The sequence below is a fragment of the Mirounga leonina genome, unplaced genomic scaffold (assembly GCF_011800145.1).
Source record: "Mirounga leonina isolate KUSES-001 unplaced genomic scaffold, KU_Mleo_1.0 Mir_196, whole genome shotgun sequence".
Taxonomy (NCBI): domain Eukaryota; kingdom Metazoa; phylum Chordata; class Mammalia; order Carnivora; family Phocidae; genus Mirounga; species Mirounga leonina.
This window is the reverse complement of record NW_023270493.1, coordinates 6,931-30,155: the sequence shown is the minus strand read 5'-3', so window position 1 is coordinate 30,155 and position 23,225 is coordinate 6,931. Positions and strand designations below refer to the sequence as shown.

Here is a 23,225-nt window from a genome sequence, read left to right as displayed (position 1 = left end):
CCACTCTGCAGAAGTTGGTTCATATTATATAAAGTGAATGCCTTTAATTTAAAAAAAAAAATTTTTTTTTAAGTATCTAACTCGGGGGGTTTGGCTTCAGAATTTGCCGGGAGTTAGAGAGCATTTCAATATTTATTGAGTCCTTATTGTATATTAGACACACTAGCTGGCAATGTAATTTATACAGATTAACTCACTAATCCTGAGGGAAGTCAGGTGGTAGATTTACTAGTGTGTCTTCAGGTTCAGAGACAAACAGTGGCCAAGATCACTCAGACTGTAGGCTGCAGAACCAAACCTGGCTATGTAACTCCAGGATCCCCTTTACCACACTAAGTATGTTGCCTCATGAAATACTTAGCTTTTTCAGTCCAAAGACTTGTGAAATTAGAGCTCTGTTGCAGGAACTCTTCAAGGCACTGTGTACCTGGGCAAATAATGCTGAGCCTAGCCACCTCTCAAAGGCACAATGCCAAATGACCTCAGAATGCACTTTAAAGCACTCTAGGGGCGCCTGGGTGGCTCAGTCAGGGTTGGGTGTCTGACTCTTTTTTTTTTTTTTTTAAAGATTTTATTTATTTATTTGATGTGAAAGAGACAGCGAGAGAGGGAACACAAGCAGGGGGAGTGGGAGAGGGAGAAGCAGGCTTCCCGCTGAGCTGGGATCCTGATGCAGGGCTCGATCCCAGGACCTTGAGATCATGACCTGAGCCGAAGGCAGTCACTTAACCAACTGAGCCACCCAGGCGCCCTGGGTGTCCGACTCTTGATTTCAGCTCAGATCATGATCTCAGGGTCCTGGGATGAAGCATGCTTATCAGGGAATCTGCTTGAGGATTTCTCTCCTTCTCCCCCTGCCCCTCCCCCCACTCACATTCTCTCTCTCTGAAATAAATAAATAATCTTTTAAACAAATAAGGCAATTCGAAAGATTGTTCTTTAATTTTTTCCTGTTCCTTCTCTTTACACTCGAATTCCAAAGATTAAGCAAGCGAGAGTTTCCCCAGAGGGAGCGGTAACTAATAATAGCTCCCATTTCTGGAACACTCATCTGTACTGAGTCTGTGCCTAAATGCTTTATGAGGGATGTCATTCATTCATCACCACAACTTTAGGAAATAGGGGCTGCCGGTATTTCCATGTTTTAGACAGAGGTTAAGAAAATTGTCCATTTACATAGGTGGTGGGGAAAGGGGCTGGAATTTGAAGCTATGATGTTTCACTGTTAAAGGCACACTCTGGCTACCACAGTCCTCAGCTGGGCACTGTATTTGGTCCTCTTATGTGGTGAAGATGAAGTTAGAATTGCAAACACATTGGTAAGATGATACCAAAGTTGTTTTATTTGGTTAAAAGAGGTGTTATTAGTTTGCTAGGGCTGCCATAACAAAGTAGCACAGACTGGGGTGGGGGCTCAAAGAACAGAAATTTATTTTCTCATAGTCCTGAAGGCCAGAAGGCTGAGATCAAGCTATCTGCAGGGCTGGTTTCTCCTGAGGCTTCACTCCTTGGCTTGTGGATAGCTATTTTCATGTTCACATGTCATTTCCCCCCTATGTGTCTGTGCCCTAATCTCTTCTTCTCATAAGGACACGGGTTATATTGGATTAGGGTCCATCTAATGACTTCATTTTAACTTAATCACCTCTGCAAAGATTCTATCTCCAAATACAGTCACATTCTGAAGTACTGGGGGTTAGGACTTCAACAGATGAATTTTGAGGGGATGCAAATTAACCCATAATAAAGGACTAATTAATTTCCTCATTATTTCTCTCCCTTTGGTTTTTGTCGTTAGCCGCTTATTCAGGGGTTGTTTGCACTGACCTTGGTCTTTTAAAGAAGATCCTGAGGTCATTTATTTACCTGTGCCTTACAATAGCAAGTGAGTCTTGTATTCCTGCTCTGAATCAGTTCATGCTTGTGGTGGGAGGTATGTGTTAGACAAAAGAACAGGGAAGGCAGACTTTTAGAACCAGCTCTATGACTAAACTTGCCTTGAAACCTTAGAGAAATCCCCTTTCGGAATGTTGGTCTAAATCAAATATTTTAAGCTCAAATGCCCAGAGGCTTGACAGGTACAGTAAGTGGAGAAACTAGTAGGCATGACAAAATAAGGAGTGGTGGGTAACCATGTGAAATTGGAGAACATTCCTTTTCAATGAAGCATACAATTCTCAGCTCCAGCCATTTGTGCCAGTTTGAAATAAAGGCCCAGTATTGCCAGACTTTCTGCGTTTGCAGGAGAGACCATCAAGACTTTTAAATGAAATTTCCCAAGGTTTAAATGTTGACAATTTAAATTTTTCCTCCAAAGACCGAGAGCCAACAGGAATATGTCTGAGGGCCAGATCTGGGCCAGCTGAGATCTTAGTGTCTCTTTCTTGCTCAAAAATGCTCTGGTGAAACACGAGATGGTACAGTTGATTGATAGGCACTAAAAAGGAGACATTACTTTAAGTCATGTGGCCCAAGGTTCTGTGCTGACAAGCAGACTCTAAGGGATGAACTTTTCATATATCCATCCTCTTTTCTGCAGACAGTAACTCAATTGCATATTTAGCAGTCCCTTCCCCTTCTAGGAATGTGAAGTAGGGTTCTGGGGGCAGCATCAAAATTGGGGTTAGGTTATTATTGGTCTACACTGGCTGAAAATAAACTGAGTCAGGTTTTATTGATCTATTCTGTGGTCTGTTGTCAAGCAGTATTATGTGATGGCTGCAACCAAGGGGGAGGAGGCTTTATTGGTTTTGGTGGTAAAGTGATTGGATCTCAAAGCCGTTTGTGGAGTGGTTTTCTTCAGTCAACATTCTCATGGAAAGATCCTTCTAGCTTAAGCCAATTTTCACAATCAGACTTCAATAATAATAAATGAAGTTTCTTCTCCCATGTAAAAGGGGTCTTTGTTGGGATCTGGAGTGGCAAACCAAGTTTCATTTCATGGGTCAGCTCTGATGGGTTGGAAATAGCTGCCTGGAATGTTGTCCTGGGAAAGACCCCCTAGGGAAGGTGTTGTGATATCAGTCTGGTCTGTCCTGAGTATGGTGATGTATATTTGTCAGTATCCTGATAGTCTCAAGGGACAGAAACCCAATTTCAGGCGGGAAAGATTGTTAGCTCACAGAACCCAGGACAGGATATTAACAAGAGAGGGGGTAGAGATGCGGACGGGCCTTGTGCCTTTCAAATTCTGGTGAGCTGAAACAAAGCTATTACTCTAACAAAGCTATTGGCTTCCTTTTGTGGAGGAAATTACCGTTCCATGACCAGTCATCTCTTCCCAAGGCAGGTAGTGACGTGAAAATTCTGTGCCGGCTTCCTGAGGACTGCCCACCGTGGAGTGGCTGATGAATTTCTGGGTCCTCTGGGGCATCTGCAAACCCTACCGTGGCTTTCACCCTGCCCCTGGGTACCTTCGCTGCCAGCCTTTATCAGGGGTTGGAGCCCCGAGATGGAATGACTACAGTGTACCCGAGGAATTTAACTTTGCAAGTGATGTCCTAGACTACTGGACTCAAATGGAGAAGGTAAGGAGCCACCCATGATGGGAGGTGAGGACAGGAATGGCCTCACTGGCCTCATCATGCTCCCAGTAGGCTGAGGGGCACATAACCAGGAAAGGCTTCTGTATCAGCTTACCATTGTTGTGGGAAAAGCTCATGTTTGGGGGTTCAATTCTCAGCCTGGCCACTTTCTCACTTCTCTGAGCCTCAGTGGTCTTATCTGTGAAATGGGGATAATCTCATTTAAGAAACAAACAAGATGGTGGGTGAAAATATCACATAATTGTGACCAAGTGCAAAGTTTCTGTTCACAAGGTCAACAAGTTGATGTTAGTCTGAATTCTTACCTTCACCTAATGAGACTATGAGCCTAACTGGCATTTGTCTCATCAAACTTCGGCTTAACTTCAGGCTACTCTCATAGGGAAAGGACAGATCACCTGATTGTACACATGAGCATCTGGCATCTATAGCAACTCATGTCATCTGTCGTTCTGTGAGGATGTCAAGTGCAACTGGATTCCTCCCTATCAACTGCCTACTTGAGCATGGCTTTAGGGTCTGTCCAGAGAAGAAAGTCTAGAGGTTACACGTCTCTGCATAAAAACCCAAGTGCTCGGTTTGTCTTTCCCCAAGAGACAGATCAGAGAGTTAATATAAGATGGAGTCCGAAAGTTAACATGTTAATTAATTGAATTGAAATAAAATAAAATAAAATTTTTTAACAAAGAGAAGGGTAGAGAAATGTTTAACCTACACTTGTAACATATGGCCGGAGGTCATAAATAGTAAAATGATATATTTTTACCAAAAAAGAGGAAGTTCATATAATTTTAAATTTCCCATGAACCTGCATTTATATGTTAGTATTCAACTACCATGGGGGCTTCCTCCCCACCTCCTTCTTTTTCCTTTCTCTGAATTTCCATAGTAACACCAAGTAAAATAGAGGGCTCAATTAGGGAAAGCATTTTTTATATGCCATGTCAGGCACTTTGCATTTCATACTATGATTAGATGGGCACTCTCATCATCCCCATTTTCCAGACAAGAAAACCGAGGTTCCAAGGGTTTAAATAACACTCAGAAACCACCACATACCCAATAAATGAAGGAACAGAATTTGGATCCAGGCTAAGTCTATAATACTTTATTTAACCTGGTCTCACGATCTGATGATGCCAAACATCTCTGCCTTCAGACTCTAAAATGACTTTTGTCACTGTGCTGACCAGTAATCTAGTTAAGAACTTTTGAACCATGAGACAGGCTGGAGAGGGAGGAGGTAGAGAGGAAGAAGTGATACCATCACTTTTCTCCTGATTTATCTTTATATAGTCCTTATAGAGATAACCACCAAGTAAATAGACCCCAGGGATGCTTCATCTTTGTTGGGTTTTCTATCTTCATTGTCAATCCTTGCCAATTTCTCCATGTCTCCAAATTCTCCCCACCCCCCCCAGGATCCTTATCCCCTTAATATTTATTCTCACAACACTTCTCATCTGTCTGTTTTCACTTTTCCAATTTCCTTGATCATGATCAGTGTCTCTCTAGTGATGCATGGCGCCTGTCACCTAGCTGTAGCTGTCCTTCAATAAACACTGGTGGAATAAAAATTTTGAAACCTGCCTAACAAGCCCCATAGGTCTTGACATTGTTTCTATGAAAGACCTTTCAGAGGGCCCACTGCAGTCCACTCTGGCTTCCTGGACCTCCCTTACAACTTAACAGGTATCACGCAAGAAGTGATCCATGGCCCAAACAACAACACAACCAAAACCAGAATAGATTTATTTATTTTAACTCACATTTCAACGTATTTTACTTGTAAAATATGTTAGAAATCCAACATTTTTTTGCGAAATCTTCTGAGTGTGTGTGTGTGTGTATGTGTGTGTTGGCAAAGAATTTGTTATAAGACAAAAGAGAGTACCTGGTAAGCCAAACAACATATGTCCAAGCATGGAATACAGACCACCAATTTATAACCCCTGACTATTCTTGGAAATTAAATCCTTTGTTACTCTAGGCTCCTAAGATAGTACACACAACTTTAATTGATTCCTGGAGCAGCCTCCCAAATCTGTTCACAAGAGGTCACATTCTGTCCAAATTCATTCATTCATCCATTCATTCATTCATTCAGCTAAGACTTAGTGAGCCCCTACCATGTGCCAATTACTATTCTAGATAATGGGGATAGGATAGTGAACAAAATGTACAACTCTTCAGTTTTTCTCTTTAGACAGTGATTCCCCGCTTCATGTCTTAGGAGAGGTGAATATAGTGTTAGTGGAGTTACATTTTGTTTGTTTTGACAAAAATCATAAAAGAAACAAATTCTTCCTACCACCCTTGATGCACCTTAATATTAAACATTGCTCAATAAATAGAGTCAAATAGATATTAGCCACACAGCTGAAAAAACATCCACAAACAGATGAATGACATTACCCCATATCGCCTGGCTCTTTGTCCCATAATATTTCCCCAAAGAAATTAATTTATGAACTGCCAAACATTCCAAGCTCCTTACTTTTCAACAGTTCTGCCTAGATTTCTCTGAGTCAGTGACTCTGTTTTTTGTTGCTCCTAAATTGAATTCTGTAATTTTTAAAGAATTTTTTTTTTTTTTCATTAGAAAGAGAGAGAGCAAGAGCACAAGCAGGGTGGCGGGAGTGGCAGAGGGAGAGGGAGAAGCAGACTCCCTGCTGAGCAGGACTCAGGACTCGATCCCAGGACCCGGAGATCATGATCTGAGTCCAAGGTAGACGCTTAACTGACTGAGCCACCCAGGCGCCCGTAATTCTGTAATTTTACACAAGAATTTAGCAACATTCCTAGAACCTGTACAGTTTAAAAGGGCCCTCATGTGCTTTTAAAACTATTAGACTTTTATCCCAGCATCCCATAAAGGAATCCTCCATGGTATTCACAAAAAGTCTATATGTTTTGTAACTCTGATACACGAGTAGGTTCAGCGTCACTAGAATGTAAGTTCGATGAGCGAGTGGAATTTTTACTGTTTTTTAACTGTTGTATCCCCAGCGTGTAGAACAAACCTGGCACATTTAACTATTTGTTGAATGAATTTGAATGCATCAGCTCCCTGCACAGCCAGCACAAGATAAGCAATGTTGGTGTCTGGCCATAACTTGGTTGTATTTTAGCAATGGGCTGTTAACTTTCTCATGGATGTGTTGTAAATACGTAGATGCGAAGAGGGAAGGCTTTGGCCCAAGGAGCCCTCATGCAGAGAAAGCAACAGAGTACAGGAACCAGAATCGGGCTTTGGGGTTTCTTTTGTAAAGGCACATCTCATAATACTAAACATTCATTCCTATATTGCAACAATCATCTGGTAGAGCTGAATGGCTGCTCCCCGTTGAGAGACACTTGGCTCTCCAGTTTATCCCAGAGGGACGTGGCCAGGCTTCTCTCATTTATGTTACTTGCCCAGGCCCTGTAGCCTCTGAGTTTGGCACTGCTGGTAGAAAAACAAGATTATCTCAACTTATTTTTTTTTTTAAAGAATTTATTTATTTATTTGAGAGAGAGAGAATGAGAGAGAGCACATGAGAGGGGTTAGGGTCAGAGGGAGAAGCAAACTCCCCGCCGAGCAGGGAGCCCGATGCGGGACTCGATCCCAGGACTCCAGGATCATGACCTGAGCCGAAGGCAGTCACCCAACGAACTGAGCCACCCAGGCGCCCTATCTCAACTTATTTAAAAGCATCCGTTTTTCAAGTCAAACTCTTAATACACTTAGTATGCACACCAAAACTTTTAGACATAAAATCTGGAGTTTTCATTGCAGGAAAGCTTTTAGAATGGATTTAACTTCTTTAATAGATACAAGGTTATTAAGATTTTGATTCTATCAGTTTTGGCGAGCTGAATTTTTTTTTTTTTTTTTTTTAGCAATTTGTTCATTTCATACTAGTTGTCAAATTTATTGGCATAAAATTATTCATATTTTTCCTCTTGTTGCTATTTTAATGTCTGTAAGAATTGTAATTGCAAGGACGCCTGGGTGGCTCAGTTGGTTAAGCATCTGCCTTTGGCTCAGGACATGATCCCCCAGGGTCCTAGGATCCCTGGGATGAGTCCCAGATCAGCTCCTTGCTCAGGGGGATGCCTGCTTCTCCCCTCTGCTGGCCGCTCCCTCTGCTTTTGCACTCTCTGGCTCTCTCTCTCCCTCTCTCTCTGACAAACAAATAAATAAAATCTTTTAAAAAAAAGAATTGTAATTGCTTACACTTTTTCATTTCTAATATTGTTAATATCTTTATTCTCTTTTTTCCCTTGAAAAGTCTTCCTAGCAGTTTATCAATTTTATTTATCTTTTCAAAACCAGCTTTGGCTTCACTGATTCTCAGTTGTGTTATTTGTTTTCCATTCCACTGATGCACACTCTTATCTTTATTATTTCCTTCCTCCTACTTTCCTTTGATTTGATTTCCTTTGATTTCTTTTTTCAGCTTCTTGATAGGGAAGCTTTGGGGCCTGCCTTCTTTTCTAATGTATGCATTTAAAAGTACAAATTTCCACTAAGCATTCCTTTTAGGTGCATTGTACAAATTTTGATATGTCATATTTTATTATCACTCAGTTGAAAATATTTTCTATTTGCCTTATGATCCTTCTCTGACTGATAGATTATGTTGAAACATATTGTTAGTTTCCACATACTTGGGGGTGGGTTTCTCATTTCCTTGTTGTTAATGATTCCTAGCTTAATTCCACTGTGGTCAGAAAACATACTCTATTTTAAACTTTTGAGATTTTTTGAGGTTGGTAAATGTTCCAAATGCAATGGAAAAGAATGTGAATTATATCATTATTAGGCAAAATGTTCTATCTATGTCAATTAGGATATAAATTCTATTAGTCTATCATATATATCTATCATATATAAATTCTATTAGTCTATCAATATCACCATATTCCATCATTACTTTATAGAAAACATTGAATTTCAACTTATATTTCATTGTAAATAAGACTGAGGCAATTTTTTCTATAGGCCATAAACTCTTACATGTTTGTTTTGTGTGTGTGTGTGTTTTTCTTAAAGATTTTATTTATTTATTTGAGAGAGACAAGAGCATGAGCAGCAGGGAGGAGCAGAGGGAGAGGGAGAAGCAGACTCCCTGCTGAGCAGGGAGCCCTACATGGAGCTCCATCCCAAGACCCTGAGATCATGACCTGAGCTGAAGGTAGACACTTAACCAACTGAGCCACCCAGGTGCCCCTCTCACGTGTTTGATATTCCAAAAGAATCATGTCATTTTTGAATACTGAAAGTAATTGATCTACCTTTCCAATTTTCCTTCTTCAAAGTATATTTTAGTTAGAGATTAGCAAGGAGTAGCTATGTAGGTTTTTGTTTATTTAAATCAACTATGTTGATGTATAATTTACATGGAATGAAATGCACACCTTTTTAGTGTAAACTTGGAGTTTTAGAACATTTCTGTCACCCCAGAAGTTTCCTTTTGTTCTTTCCTAGTCAGTCCCTACCCCACCGGCTCTGAGCCCCAGGCAACCACTGATCAGCTGCTACTGGAGATTATATTTCTCTTTCCTAGGGTTTCATAGAAATGGAATAATACAAGATGCACCCTTTTGTGTCTGATTTCTTTGATTCAACATTATTGTTTTTGAGATTTATCGCTGTGTATTTGTTGTTCATCTTTTTTATTGCTAAGTTAAATACTAAGCATTTTATCTTTTGAAACTATTTCACAATTTCCTTTGGCTTCAAACATTACCACATAAAACTTAAATTTCAACTCCAAGGTTAGAGGGTGTTTCTATCTTCTTGGAAAACAGCTTTATGTGAGTATCACATTATCAGATTAATCCTTAACACAAAAATCCATCACCGTGTAAGCAATATCTTCTTCAAGTTGTAAGAGTTAGCGTCTAAAATACTGCCTGAGTTCTGAGCAACAAATGTTTTCTACCAGCTTTTCCATCATTTTTAAAACTCCTACAATAATATTACATACTCTGCTCCCCTCATGTAATGTACATAACTAGTCATTACACTTGCTAAATATTCTGTAATCTGTTGGGCAAGAATTGTTCATAACACTGTTTTTTTTCATAAATATGAATACTTACATGTGAATATACATATATATTAACCTTACCTTATCTCAGGTGAGGTACACTCTTTTGTTCCAATCATATGGGGCAAATATGGTGGGATCAGGTTTGCACATATGTGGAAAAAAATTGCTGGAAGAATATACACCAGATAATTATCAGTGTTGACCTTCAAGTAGTGAAAATGTGATGGGACACTTGAAGGCATTTTTCTATTTATAAGAAATTTTTCTGTTCATAAGATTCTGCATTGCCTGCACTTTTACTCTGGACATGCTTTGGAAATTAATTAAAAAAATAAAATCTTTTTAAAAAGCATGCTCATTATAGAAAACTGAGGGAAAATAAGAAATTTTACTTAAACAAAAAGTGATAATTGGCTGTAAATATTTAAAACCAGGGTGTCTGGGTGGCTCAGTTGGTTAAGTGTCTGCCTTCAGCTCAGGTCATGATCTCAGGGTCCTGGGATCGAGTCCCATATCGGGCTCCCTGCTTAGCGGGAGTCTGCTTCTCCCTCTCCCTCTCTGCTCTCTCTCTTAAATAAATAAATAAAATCTTTAAAAAAATATTTAAAACCATGTACATATGTGTGTATACGTATGTCTTGTTCACCATTGTATCCTTTGGTCTAAGAACAGTGCCTAACAGATAATGAGAATTTAGTAAATATATATTGAATGAATGAATGGATACTACTGTATACATTTGGATTATAATGTAGTATTGCTTTTTAAAATTAATATTGTACTGTGAAATTTTTATTCCAAAACAATTTCTGAAAGTGTTTGGATGGTTTTATCATATTCCATCATTTAGAAATAACAGTTTTGTAGATAGTATATAGTTGGATTCTGTTTTCTTTTTTTAATTCATTCTGTCAATTTATGTCTTTTGGGGATTTTAGTTTAGTTTTGGGAATTTAGTGCACTTACATTTAAAGTAATTACTGACAAGTAAAGACTTACTATTACCATATTGTTAATTATTTTTTTGATGTCATAGCTTTTGGTCTCTCATTTCCTCTCTTACTGCCTTTCTTTGTCTTTAGTTGATTTTTTGGTAATGATATGTTTTGATTCCCTTCTCACTTCCCTTTGTGTATATTCTGTAGATAATTTCTGTGGTTACCATAGGGATTACATATAACATCTTAAAGTTATAACAATCTATTTTAAACTAATAACAACTTCATTTGCATACAAAACCCCTAATCTTTTCCAGCTCCCTCTTAGCTCCCCATGTTGTGTTATTGATGTCACAAATCACATACTTATATATTAAGTTAACATAGAACTATAATTATTTTCTATGCTTTTGTCTTTTAAATACTGCAAAACAGTAACAGCTGGAGTCTCAAACCAAAATTACAATAATATTGGTTTTTATATTTGTCCATGTATTTATCAAAGAACTTTATATTTTTGTATTCAAGTTACTGTGTGACGTCCTTTTATTTCAACTTGGACTCCTTTTAACATTTCTTTTCTTTTTTTTTTTTTTTTTTAATTTATGAGAGAGAGAGCACGAGCAGGTTGAGGGGCAGAGGGAGAGGGATAAGCAGACTCCTCACTGATTGAGGAGCCCAATGCAGGCTGATCCCAGAACTCTGAGATCATGACCTGAGCCAAAGTCAGACACTTAACCCCTGAGCCACCCAGGTGCCCTTCCTTTTAGCATTTCTTATAGAGAAATGAACTTATAGGCCATCAATTTTTGATAAGGAATTCCCTCAATTTTTGTTTATCTGACCTAATTTTTCCCTCATTTTTGAAGGACAGTTTTGCTGAATATAGAATTTCTTGATTGACAGGTTTTCCCCCATCACTTTAAATATATAATCCCACTGTCTTCTGGTCTGCTACCCACTAATAATCTCATTAAAGATTTATACATGATGAGTCACTTTTCTCTTGCTGCTTTCTGTCTTTGGCTTTTGTAGTTTGATTACAGTGTGTCTCTGTGTGGGTCTCTTTGGGCTTTCTTATTTGGAGTTCATTGAGCCTTTTGTATTTGTATATCCATATACTGAATGAATGAATGAATGGATGGATGAATGAATGAATACTACTATATAAACCTGTATTTAATGCAAATATGGTTTTGCCTTTCCTCAGCCATTATTTCTTCAAATAAGCTCGTCGCTCCTTTCTCTCTCTCTCTTCTTCTTCTAGGACTCCCATAATGTGTATATTGCTCTCATTGTTTATATACTATGTCCCTTGGGCTCTATACACTTCTCTTCATTGTTTTTATCCTTTTTGCCCCTCAAACTCCATAATTTAACATGACTTGTGTTCAAGTTCACTGATTCTTTCTTCTGTCTGACTGAGTCTGTTGTTGAATCCATCTGGTAAAGTTTTCAATTCAGTTATTGTATTTTTCAGATCCTGAATTTCTGTTTGGTTCTTATTTTGTTCATATATTGTTTTTCTGATTTGCTTTAGTTCTTTGTCATTTTCCTTTAGCTCTTTCAGCAGGTTTAAGACAATCATTTTAAAGTCTCTGTCTAATAACTGAAACCTGTGTCTCTTTAGGGTCAGTTTCTGGAGATTTGTTTTATTCCTTCAAATGGGCAACATGGCCTTGTGATCTGGTTGTTGAAAATTGGATATTTGAAAAAAGCAGCCAGTCTCTGTCTTTGCAGCTGGCTCTTTGCAGAGAAAGGCCTTCAGTAATCTAACCATATGAAAACTTAAGGTCTCGGGCGTTTGTCTTTCCTAGGCCTATGCATGTGCTTTTTTCTCAATTTTACCAAATACATTGCTACATTTCATGTTTTAATTTCCTTAAAAGTCTCATACGTGCTTCTTCTTGGGGCCCTAGATGTTCTATTGCCTTCCTCTGTCTGTAGTCCGCCCTGTCCCCCCTTTCTCTGAGGTGGCCACGGTCTACAGTTTCCACTCATTGTGGCATCTGCCACTGCTTTCAGACACCTCCAACTGCTATTCAAACTGGGTCACCGTTCCTATCTGAGCTCCCAAGTCAGATGAGGCAGAAACCAGTCCTGACAAGCCAGAATGTTGAAACAAATTCCAGTCTTTTCTTCTGTCCCAAGGGAGGGGCTGGAAATCGGGTGGCTTCCCCCGATCATACTTCACAACACCAGAGAGGGGATGGGGCAAAGGTAAACAAAAACAACATGAAATTTCTTACCATTTTGAATATGAATTTTTATCGTTTGGACATTTGTTGGTTGCCATAGATCCTTGACTATTTCTAGAGTTCCTACAAAGCTATTTTAGTCTGTTGATTACCTGATGTTTCTGTGAGGGAACAAGGGTTACTTGGGAGCTTCCAGGTCTGTCTTCTTGCTTATTTCACCTCTAGAGGTATCTTAATTTTAAATATAAACTCCCCCAAATATTCAGGAATTAGATTAGTCTCTTGTTCTGTTGTAATACTAATGATAGTAATTTTATTGAGCACCTACGATGTGCCAGGCACTGTCATATACACTTTACCTGTTTAAATAACTAATTTAAACTTTACTGCCTTCTAGGTAGTATTGTACCCATTTCATAGATGAGAAAACTGAGGCACAGAGGAGAACCTACTGTCCATATGGAACTAAGACAGACACATGGGAGAATGAAATTTTAAGGCTTTAATAGGTGACATGAAGGCTATTCATGGTTTTATGTGACTCTAGAGGAGGTGGTGACAGTAGACCAGAAGAAGTTCACTGGATCACACCCTATCCCCAACTTTTCTTGGTTCTATAAATGCCTTAAAATGGGATCTCAGTCCTTGAGCTACATTTTCACTGGAATGTGTCTTTGGTAGTAGATTGGCCAAATAAGTGCCCTTTTCCTTTGAAGTAGGAAGTAACACATGGTGTATGATCTTGACCAGGAGGGCAAGAGCGGTCCAAACCCAGCCCTGTGGTGGGTGAATAACCAAGGGGATGAACTGAAGTGGAGTTTCAGAGAGTTGACAGACCTATCCCGCCATGCAGCCAATGTCTTCACCCAGACCTGTGGCCTGCAGCAGGGAGACCGTCTAGCCTTGATTCTGCCTTGAGTGCCTGAGTGGTGGCTGGTGGCCATAGGCTGCATCCGAGCAGGTCAGTGACTGAAAGAGACCCCAACAGACTTTAGGTCTGGCCCAGAGCGAATTGGTCCTGAAATATTAATATTCCCCTATCTTTTTTCATATTCTGCACAGTCTTTGTCTTTCTCAGACTCCCTCAAATATTCTTTTACTCCTTCTCACTCACTCTCTCTTTCATACTTACACACCCTCAAACACAGCGTCACAACTCTCTAAATCATCCACACACACACTTTCTCCTGCATAGTCTCATTCTTTTTTTCAAAGATCCATCAGGTAATGAGCGCTGGGTGTTATATAAGACTGATGAATCACTGAACTCTACCTCTGAAACTAATAATACACTATATGTTAATTAATTGAATTTAAATTTAAAAAAAAAAAGAAAAAAAATAAAGATCCATCCATTGTTAACATTTTGCACTCCTCCCACACTGAGTCATTTAAGTATCAGTTGCAGACATTGTGACATCCATAAACACCAGATAAACACCCATAAACACCGGAGTAGGCATCTGCTATGATCCAGGATATTCTCCTGACCTAACCACAACAGAGTTGTCACACGAGACATCTAACACTGATACATCTATAGACAAAATTCTTTAATTTTTTTGTTTGAATCCAAAATCCAATAGAGGATCATGCATTGCATTAAGTTTCACATCTCCTCAATCTCCTTCAATCTGGACTTTTCTGTATGACCATATTTTGAAAATGTCTAAGCCACTTGTTTTGCAGAAGATCCCACAAAATTTGTGTTTCTGACTCTTTCCTCAGGATTACATTCAGTTAAACATTTTTAGTAGGAGTACTAAAAGAACAATTTGCCTATCTCAGTGCTTTACATCAGGGGATACATCAAGTTGGTTTGTCCTATCATCAGTGATATTTACAAACACCTTTGCAAGGCATCTTGTCCCTTTATAGTTAGTAAGTAATACTTATGAGACTGTGTGAATATCCTGTTCTCCAGTTGTCTTTCACCCTATGACTTGAGAATCCATTAATGATTCTTGATTGAATTGAATAATATTATGGTCATTTTATATGAAAATTTTCTACATATTATTCTTTCTACATTTATTAGTTAGCATTCTGTGGCTATTTCCCTTTCCTGTTTACTTGCCTATCTTTTTATATAATTTAGAGTTGGTGTGGGACTCATGGATTCTCTTTTGATTTGCTTTATAACGCATGTTCATATAGTCTCTCACCAATAAAATACTAGATTAATCCATCAAGATCATGTGGAATGAAGAATTAACAGCAATGGCAGAGAGAGTATAGAGAAGCCATGTCATCTGTAGAGCTAAGAGATGGCCCATGGGAAATCCAGACATGAGCTTAGCCCTCTGGTATAGGCAGATTTAAAGAGGGATAGAAGCAAATGAAGAGAATTCCAAGGATGGGCAGAAGGCAGGAGTCAGGAGAAGCCTGTGTGAAGAACAGCCATATTGAAATAGTGAATAGATTTGCAGGAGAGAAAGGTAGAGTGTGGGCAGTGCCTTCAGTGTTGGGGAGAGTATGGTGTTTTCCTAGAGAGAGGGTACAGGTGCTGGTGAAGAGAAGAAAAGCGGAGTGGGAAAAGTCAGTGTTCTGTGGAACGTGAACAGGTAACAATATGGAAGTTGGGTAGTAGGAAGATTCAGGACAAGGCACCTGGTGGAGAGATGGGAACCCACGTGGTGGAGAGATTAGAACCCAACAGGGGCACATGAAGACTTGAACTAATTGTTGGTGATGGAAGATGGAAGGGAAAGCAGGGCAGTTCAAAGGATAATGTAGTTAAATTTAGATATGCAGAGTGAAGGAGAGGAGATTCAAGATGACACAAGGGACTGACAGAGGGGGAAATGAGATGAGAAAAATGGAGGTAGGGATGCAGCTAATCCTGATGTCAGGGACACCGTCCTACTTACATGCTTAGTCCCAGATCCTGTGTAAAGTAGGATCCACCAGTCTACTGGCCAGATCCATCTAGAGTAGTAGAGGTGAGGGCAGGCTTTTCAAATTTCAGTGTGCATAGGAATCGCTTGGAGACCTTGTTAAAGTGCAGATTCTGATTCAGTAGGTTTGTGATGGGGCATGAGATTTTGTGTCTTAGGTGGTGCTGATGGTGCTGGTCCATGGGCCATACTTTGCACAGCAAGAGGCTAGTGGATTTCTATGCAAATAAGCCAAGCCTGAAACCCCAAATTTCCTTTTTCATTCCCAGGAATAATCTTCATGCCAGGAACCATCCAGTTGAAGGCCAAGGACATTCTCTACCGATGACAAGTGTCCAAAGCCAAGGGCATCGTGACCACAGATACCCTTGCCTCAGAGGTGGGTTCTTTAGCTTCCGAGTGTCCTACTCTGAAAACAAAGCTCCTGGTGTCTGACCATAGCCATCAAGGGTGGCTGGACTTAACGATCATTGATTGAGTTTCTGTTCTGATGAATGTTCTTTCTAAGGAAGGGCAGGAGAAGGCCATTCACTCCCAAGTGCTGGTAGACAAACAACCAGTGGGAGGAGACTCACCAGGTCTGATGGCAGAAACCTTCTCTTCCCACAGAATGCTAACTAAACTAAACTAAAACAGTAGCACTGATTTGCTAGGTGACCCTGGGCTGGTCCCTTCCCCTTTCTTGGATGCAATTGTTTTATCTGTAAAATAAGGGTATTGAACTTCCATGCCTCTGTCACTAAAGTATTATCAACCCTGTGTAAAGGAGATGTATAAAGTCAGAGGGTTGTTGTGTTGTGTCTTCCTGTAGGTAGGGATTCTGTAATATTATGTTTATATAAAAAATAAATATATGAAGAGGTTGAATGAAAAATTAAGGGATGAATTTTTAAGGGAAAGCTTGAGACTATAAGAAAAATTGGGCTGTGGCTGTCAGGCAGTTTGGGGAGCAAACGCTTTCTATCTCTTAGAGGTTGCATAACTTTAGGGACACCTTGCAGGAAAGGTTAGGGAAGTGTTGGAGGTAAGTAAGACCAGTTCCACCTCCAAAACTCTGATTCTGTAGATCTTCAGGCATTTTTCATATCACTCACAAACCATGCTGGGTTTGTTTTCTTGAAGTAACCCCTCAGTTTTTAAAGTCCTTTACTTCAGCCTCAAAAGGCAAATATCACACTGAAGTCACGCCTTACACTGGATTTTAAAGTCAGACAATTAAAAGAAAATGGTGTAAATAAAGAATATTCTCTAAAACTCCCTGAAATTGCCAAAATCATATCACAGCAAGAGTCAGTGTGTCCTGCAGCCTTGGGATCATTTGCAGTTTCTCCAATCAAACACCATAGGGAACTTGCATTTATAAGCCCAAGAGACTCCCAATCTAGGAGAAGTCCCCAAGAATCAAGGTACACTAGGGTACCCTACAGATTCTACCTTCCATCTCAAGCTTATACCAGGGCAAATGTGCATCCTCATTTCCTCTTCCCCACCCCTCATTGCCAAGATTATGGGGTGAAATTCCTATTAAGTTGGTTCATGTAAAAAACAAGCTTAGCAGTGTGATTAAGAGCATAGTCTTTGGATCAAACTGAGTGAATTTGAATCCTGGCTGGACCACTTGCTGGGTACATGTCTTCAGGCAAGTTATGAAAAACCTTTCTGAGCCTCAGTTTTCTCATCCACAGAATGGGAACAATAAGAGCAGTACTTGCCTTTTAGGGTTGGTCTGAAGATTGAATGAGTTCTTATTTGTAAATCACTTAGAGCACTGCCTGGAAGTGCTATTTCAGTGTTTGTTACATGCAAAGCAATCCACTGTATTTCCCCCCTTTTTAAATGAAGAGATGTCAGACTACTTATCTAACTCACTCTCAAACTCCATTTGATCCTTAACACTGGGAGAACTGGTTTCCCCTCCAGTGTTAGAAACCTCCATTTTTCTGACTCCAAGCGTCATATTGTTCCTTTTGCTTCTCTGGGGATGGAAAAGCAGGAAATAGGACTTCTCCCCTTTTGTACGGAATGCCTTTGCAGATCAGCCTCCCCAGATCATACCTGTATTAAGTCAAAGACTCTGGACCCAATGGCCATCTTCTTTACAAGTGGGACCACAGGCTTCCCCAAGATGGCAAAACACAGTCATGGATTTGCCTTGTGATCCTCTTTCCCTTCAAGGTAGGAAAGAAGGCACTGAGTTATGGGCTGGGCCACACATCTGGGGTGGTGTGTGCATGTGTGTGAGTGAACATGTGGGTTGAGAAAAGAGCTCTAAGCAAAATTGACTCCATCCTGCTTCTCCCTTCTGTGCTCTTTGGTTCAGACTGATGAAAATCTGAGAATGCTGGGAATCCTAACCATTTGCTGACAGAGGCCTCTGATGACAAAGGAGGCATATTTAGGTCCTGCTTGAACACCTTGACAGGAGGTGTCCCTGTCAGTTGACTCAGGGTTTGGTGGGGAAGGACAGAATGTGCTAACAATGTAACCTGAAACAACAGGTCCTTTCCTCTCCCTAGTAATGGACAAATGAAACTTGGAGTTACCCAATTATGAGCTGTTAGGGAAAATAATACCTGGAACCAAGCCACACCATGCCACTGTCCCTAATCTAGAACAAACAATCATGGAGGCTGAAGCTGTAGCCTTGGGTTAATCATTTAATCAATTTTAAACTAAGCCTCTTCTCCCCTCTGCCCCTCCACCAGAGTAATATTCAGACCAAAACAAGTTCAATATATTTCCTAACTTATTAACCAGACCAGAGGGCACCACGAGGTTTCTGGTGGACCTCGGCTATCTGTGCTGATGCAAAGTTATACAGTGATAACAACTGAATAGCAAAACCCTGGAGGAATGGGGGTGGAAGAAGGGGAGTTCTTTCTGTGCAGTCTGAATAACAAGAGCAAAGGCACAAAGATATAAAAAGTAGCATTTATAGAACTACTGAGATTCGAGGGTAGCTGGTGCTCAGAGTGTGGGGTAAGGGATAGACGGGAGGAGTTGGGAAAGTAAGCAGGGCCCCAGATCTTGTAGGATCTTGTGGGCCTTAGTGTAGTGTTTAGAGAGTTGTTTGTTTGTTTTGAGAGAGAGAGAGAGAGGAGGTATTAGAGCAATGCGACATATTTTAGCAAGGGAAAGACCTGATCAGATTTGTGTTTTGAAAAGATCACTGTGGCAGTGCCTGGGTGGCTCAGTCAGTGAAGCATCTGCTCAGTCATGATCCAGGGTCCTGAGATCGAGCCCCACGTTGGGCTCTGTGCTGAACGTGGAACCTGCTTGAGATTCTCTCTCTCTCCCCTCCCACCTACTTCCCACTTGTGCACATGCATGCTCTCTCTCAAGAGAAAGAAAGAACAAAGAAAGAAAGAAAAAGAAAGAAAGAAAGAAAAAGAAAGAGGGAAGGAAAGAAAGAAAGAAAAAGAAAAAAAAGATAAAAGATCACTGTAGTTGCAATATGGAGAATGGGTTGGGAAAAATCAGAATGGAGTTAGACCATTTGGAGGGTCTTAGAATAATCCAAGATGGTGGTGGCTTGGCGAAAGTGTCAGAGACATGAAGGAAGTTAACATATTTGAGATTTTAGGAGGTAAAATGGATGGGATCTACTGGCTAGATGTGGGAGATAAGAGAGGGGCCAGTCAGAGAGGGGCCAGTCAAAGTTGACTGTCAGATTTTGGGCTTGGACAGTTTCATGGACAGTAATGACATTCACTAAAATACAGAGAACATTGGAGGAGAAAGAATTAGTCCAAGGGAGTCAGGAGAGATTAGGATCTAGTGAGTTTGAGGTCCCTGAGAGACACCCCAGAAGAGATGTTCAGTGGGTAGTGGGTCTAAAGCTGAGAAGACAGATCCTCCTAGCTAGTAACGTCTTACGGGTGAGCCACAATCCTAAGAGAGCTGGGATGAGGGAGGGTGGATTGCCCTTCCCTATTAATAGTAAAGTTCCTCAAAGCCATTGCCTGCTAATGGGAAGGTTGTGTTTCCTCAAGGAGTTATGCAGAAGCAGTAAGGTAGGGTATAGAAATGAGAAACCTTCTCCACTCCACCTTCCAATTATTGCCTATTGTCTAATTGTTTCCAGTCCTTTGCCAAGATGAGATATTAAGAATTACGTCTCTCTCTCACCCTCTCTCCCTCTTCCTGTCTCCCTCTTTCTCCCTTTGTCTTTCTTCATCACAAATGACAGAAAGCCCAATCTAAACCTCTTTAAGCCAAAAAATGAGTACAGGAATTTATTGGATCATGAGGCAGGGCACTCCAGGGTTTGGCTTCAGACATAGCTAGAGAGTCTCTGGATTAGGTTTTCATCTCTCCATCTGTCAGCCCTGTTTCTGCTGTGTTTTGATGCTCTTCTCAGAAAGGCTTATTATCTCTTGTTATCCCCAAATGGCCAACATTATCTAGGACTATATCAGTAACAGAGTCAAATCCAAGAAAAGAGCTACAGATTTTGTCCCCATATTCCCAGCCTTAAGGATAATTATAACTGAACCAGTTAAAGGCACACATGCCGGAAAATAGGATTTGGCATACTCTAGGGACCTGGTTTGGGAGTGTGTCTGGAGCCCCAGTCAAACCACATGCACTGAGAATGAGGGGTGGGTCACCACCTGAAAACCAGAGTCCCCAGCCCTTGATCACATTCTCTCATGATCAATCACATACCTGAGGCCACTGTATTTTGGAGTTAGCAGGAAATTGCTGCAACTGAAGACATCTGATATCTTCTGGTGCCTTTCAGACACAGGCTGGATTCTGGCAGTCTTTGGGTGCCTGTTGGAACCATGGACAGCAGGGGCTACACTCCTTATCCATCATCTGCCCCAGTTTGACCCCAAGGTTGTTGAACAGGTAAGAAGACTAACCTTCTGGTATTGACAAACTCCTAGAAGAAACTCATGTTTCAAACTCAAAAGCTGGACCCTGCTGAAAAATATTTTATTTAGCAGAGGGTCCCATAAGCACAATATAACCCTGGTTCTGGGTTTCTCAAAGTGTGGAGCACTGAATCCATCACTGTATCTAAATCACATTGGATGAAACCTTGAAGAAAATGCAGATTCCAAGCCCTTCCCCCAGGCCTATGGATCAGATTTTGTGGACTTGGGACCCTGAAAACACATTTTAAGAAATTAAAGCCACCAGAGTAAGCTCAGGTATCCTGGATCTGCCAGAGTCAGGTAGCTGGTGTGTGTGTGTGTGAATGTGTGTGTGTGTGTGTTGTTGTTGCTCAATTTATTGAAGTGTTTAGAAACAGAGTCCTTGGAAAATGACAAATCTAGTTTCTTATCCCACGTTCAACATTTATTTGTGGTTTACTTGCTACCCCGAGCCTCAGTTTCTTTATCTGTAAAATGGGAGTTTTAATAATTACTACATCACAAAATTGTTGGAATATAAATGAGATGGTACAGGTGAAGTGTGTGGAGTGCTTAGTCCTGAGCTGGCACACAGGCCCCTCCACCTCTCAAAGTCCAGTCCCCTCCCCACAACCTCTGTGGAGTCTGCTCTTTTCTCTGTCCTTCTCTTAGGAGCCCTTCTCATTAATCTCCCATCCATTAAATCTTTTCTCCTGTATTTTTAATCTCTCACTTTGCCCCTCTTCATTAATCTTTCATTTATTAAATCTTTTCTCCCATAGTTTCAACCTCTTGCTCTTCATTAACTCTGTACCCTTAGTCCATAAACATATTCATGGTTCCCCATCCTAAAAAATACCTTCCCTTCACCCTGCTCCACACTGGACCAACCCTGTCTTTCCTCCCTTAGTATCAAACTACTCTATAGAACATTCTCCACTTGCTGCAGCCACATCCTCTTCACCCAGCTTACTCCTGAACACTGCAGTCCTCCAAGGGTCTGCCCTCACCCTTCCTCTTCCTTCTAACCAATCTCCTCTACTTCCATTTCACCAGCATGTGCATCCATTCAGGGGGTTCTTGAACCTATGCCTTAGGTCTAGTCTTCTCCCTCCATGCAAATTCCCCCTTGTTTATCTCCCCCAAGTCCATCTGATGATCCCTCCAGCACATCAGACTGCATTTTCCATTTCTTATTCCCTGCCACATGTCAATATTTGCCTCTCTATCATTGTTTACTGCACACATCCTGCCAGTCCTTGAGGCTTAAAGCTGCACAAAATCAAAAACAAAAACAAAAACACCGAATCCACCTTCCCCCCACCACCTCCACTACATGGGTGTCCCAAAGTCTCAGTGTGCTTTAAGCTTGAATTATTTCAAAGTATTAATTCTATAAATTTACATACACACACACACACACACCAGCATTTGAAAATTTAATTATTTTGATTTATTTTTCATTTGTTACTTTTGTGATTTTAATGATAACATTTTTAGCTTCAGTTCCTCTTATTGAAGATGAGAGATACTGATTGAAAGAAGGAGTGTTAAGTTAAAAATGTACTATCCATTTTTTATATTTTTTAAAGATTTTATTTATTTATTTGACAGAGAGAGGGACAGCGAGAGAGGGAACGCAAGCAGGGGGAGTGGGAGAGGAAGAAGCAGGCCTCCTGCTGAGCAGGGAGCCAGATGTGGGACCTGATCCCGGGACTCCAGGATCATGACCCGAGCCGAAGGCAGACACTTAATGACTGAGCCACCCAGGCGCTCCCTAAAGATGTACTGTCCATTTAACTCAACACAAAACCCCCCAAATAATCCAATTGAAAATGAGAAGACATGAGCAGACATTTCTCTAAAGAAGACATCTAGATGGCCCAGAAACACATGAAAAGATGCTCCACATCATTCGTCATCAGGGAAATGCACATCAAAACCACAATGAGATATCATCTCACACCTGTCAGAATGGCTAAACTCAACAACACAAGAAACAATAAGTGTTGGCAAGGATGTGGATAAAAAGGAACCCTCATGCACTGTCTGGTGGGAATCCAAGCTGGTGCAGGCACTATGGAAAACAGTATGGAGGTTCCTCAAAAACTTAAAAATAGAATTACCATATGATTCAGTAATTGCACTACTGGGTATTTACCCAAATAATATGAAAACACTATTTCAAAAGGATATATGCACTCCTATGTTTATTGCAGCATTATTTACAATAGCCAATTATTAAAGCAGTCCAAGTATCCATTCATAGATGAATGGATAAAGAAGATGTGAGATAGATAGATAGATAGATAGGCATAGATATGATGGAATATTACTCAGCCATAAAAAAAAGAATGAACTCTTGCCATTTGCAACAATTTGGATGGATCTAGCAGGTATAATGCTAAGCGAAATAAGTCAGAGAAAGACAAATATATGATTTTACTCATGTGGAATCTAAGAAACAAACAAACACAGAAAAAAAGAGAAACAAATCAAAAAATAGACTCATAACTATACAGAACAAACTGATGGCTACCAGAGGGGAGGTGAGTGGGAGGGTGGGTGAAATTGGTGAAGGAGATTAAGAGTCCACTTACCTTAATGAGCACTGAGTCATATATAGGATTGTTGAATCACTATATTATACAACTGAAACTATATAACACTGTATGTTAATTATACTGGAAAAAGGATGGAAGGAAGGAAGGAAGGAAGGAAGGAAGGAAGGAAGGAAGGAAGGA

The 23,225-nt window shown here is 40.3% G+C and overlaps 1 protein-coding gene across 1 annotated transcript in view; it reads left to right on the top strand.

The window, feature by feature from the left end:
* The first annotated feature begins 1,917 nt into the window (after positions 1-1,917).
* Positions 1,918-23,225, top strand: part of LOC118024125 (acyl-coenzyme A synthetase ACSM1, mitochondrial-like) — a 28,092-nt gene continuing 6,784 nt past the window's right edge. The window contains 6 exon segments of the mRNA XM_035025688.1: positions 1,918-1,933; positions 3,325-3,527; positions 13,473-13,683; positions 15,889-16,086; positions 17,644-17,794; positions 20,314-20,473. Coding sequence (XP_034881579.1) covers positions 1,918-1,933; positions 3,325-3,527; positions 13,473-13,683; positions 15,889-16,086; positions 17,644-17,794; positions 20,314-20,473 — 939 coding nt within the window.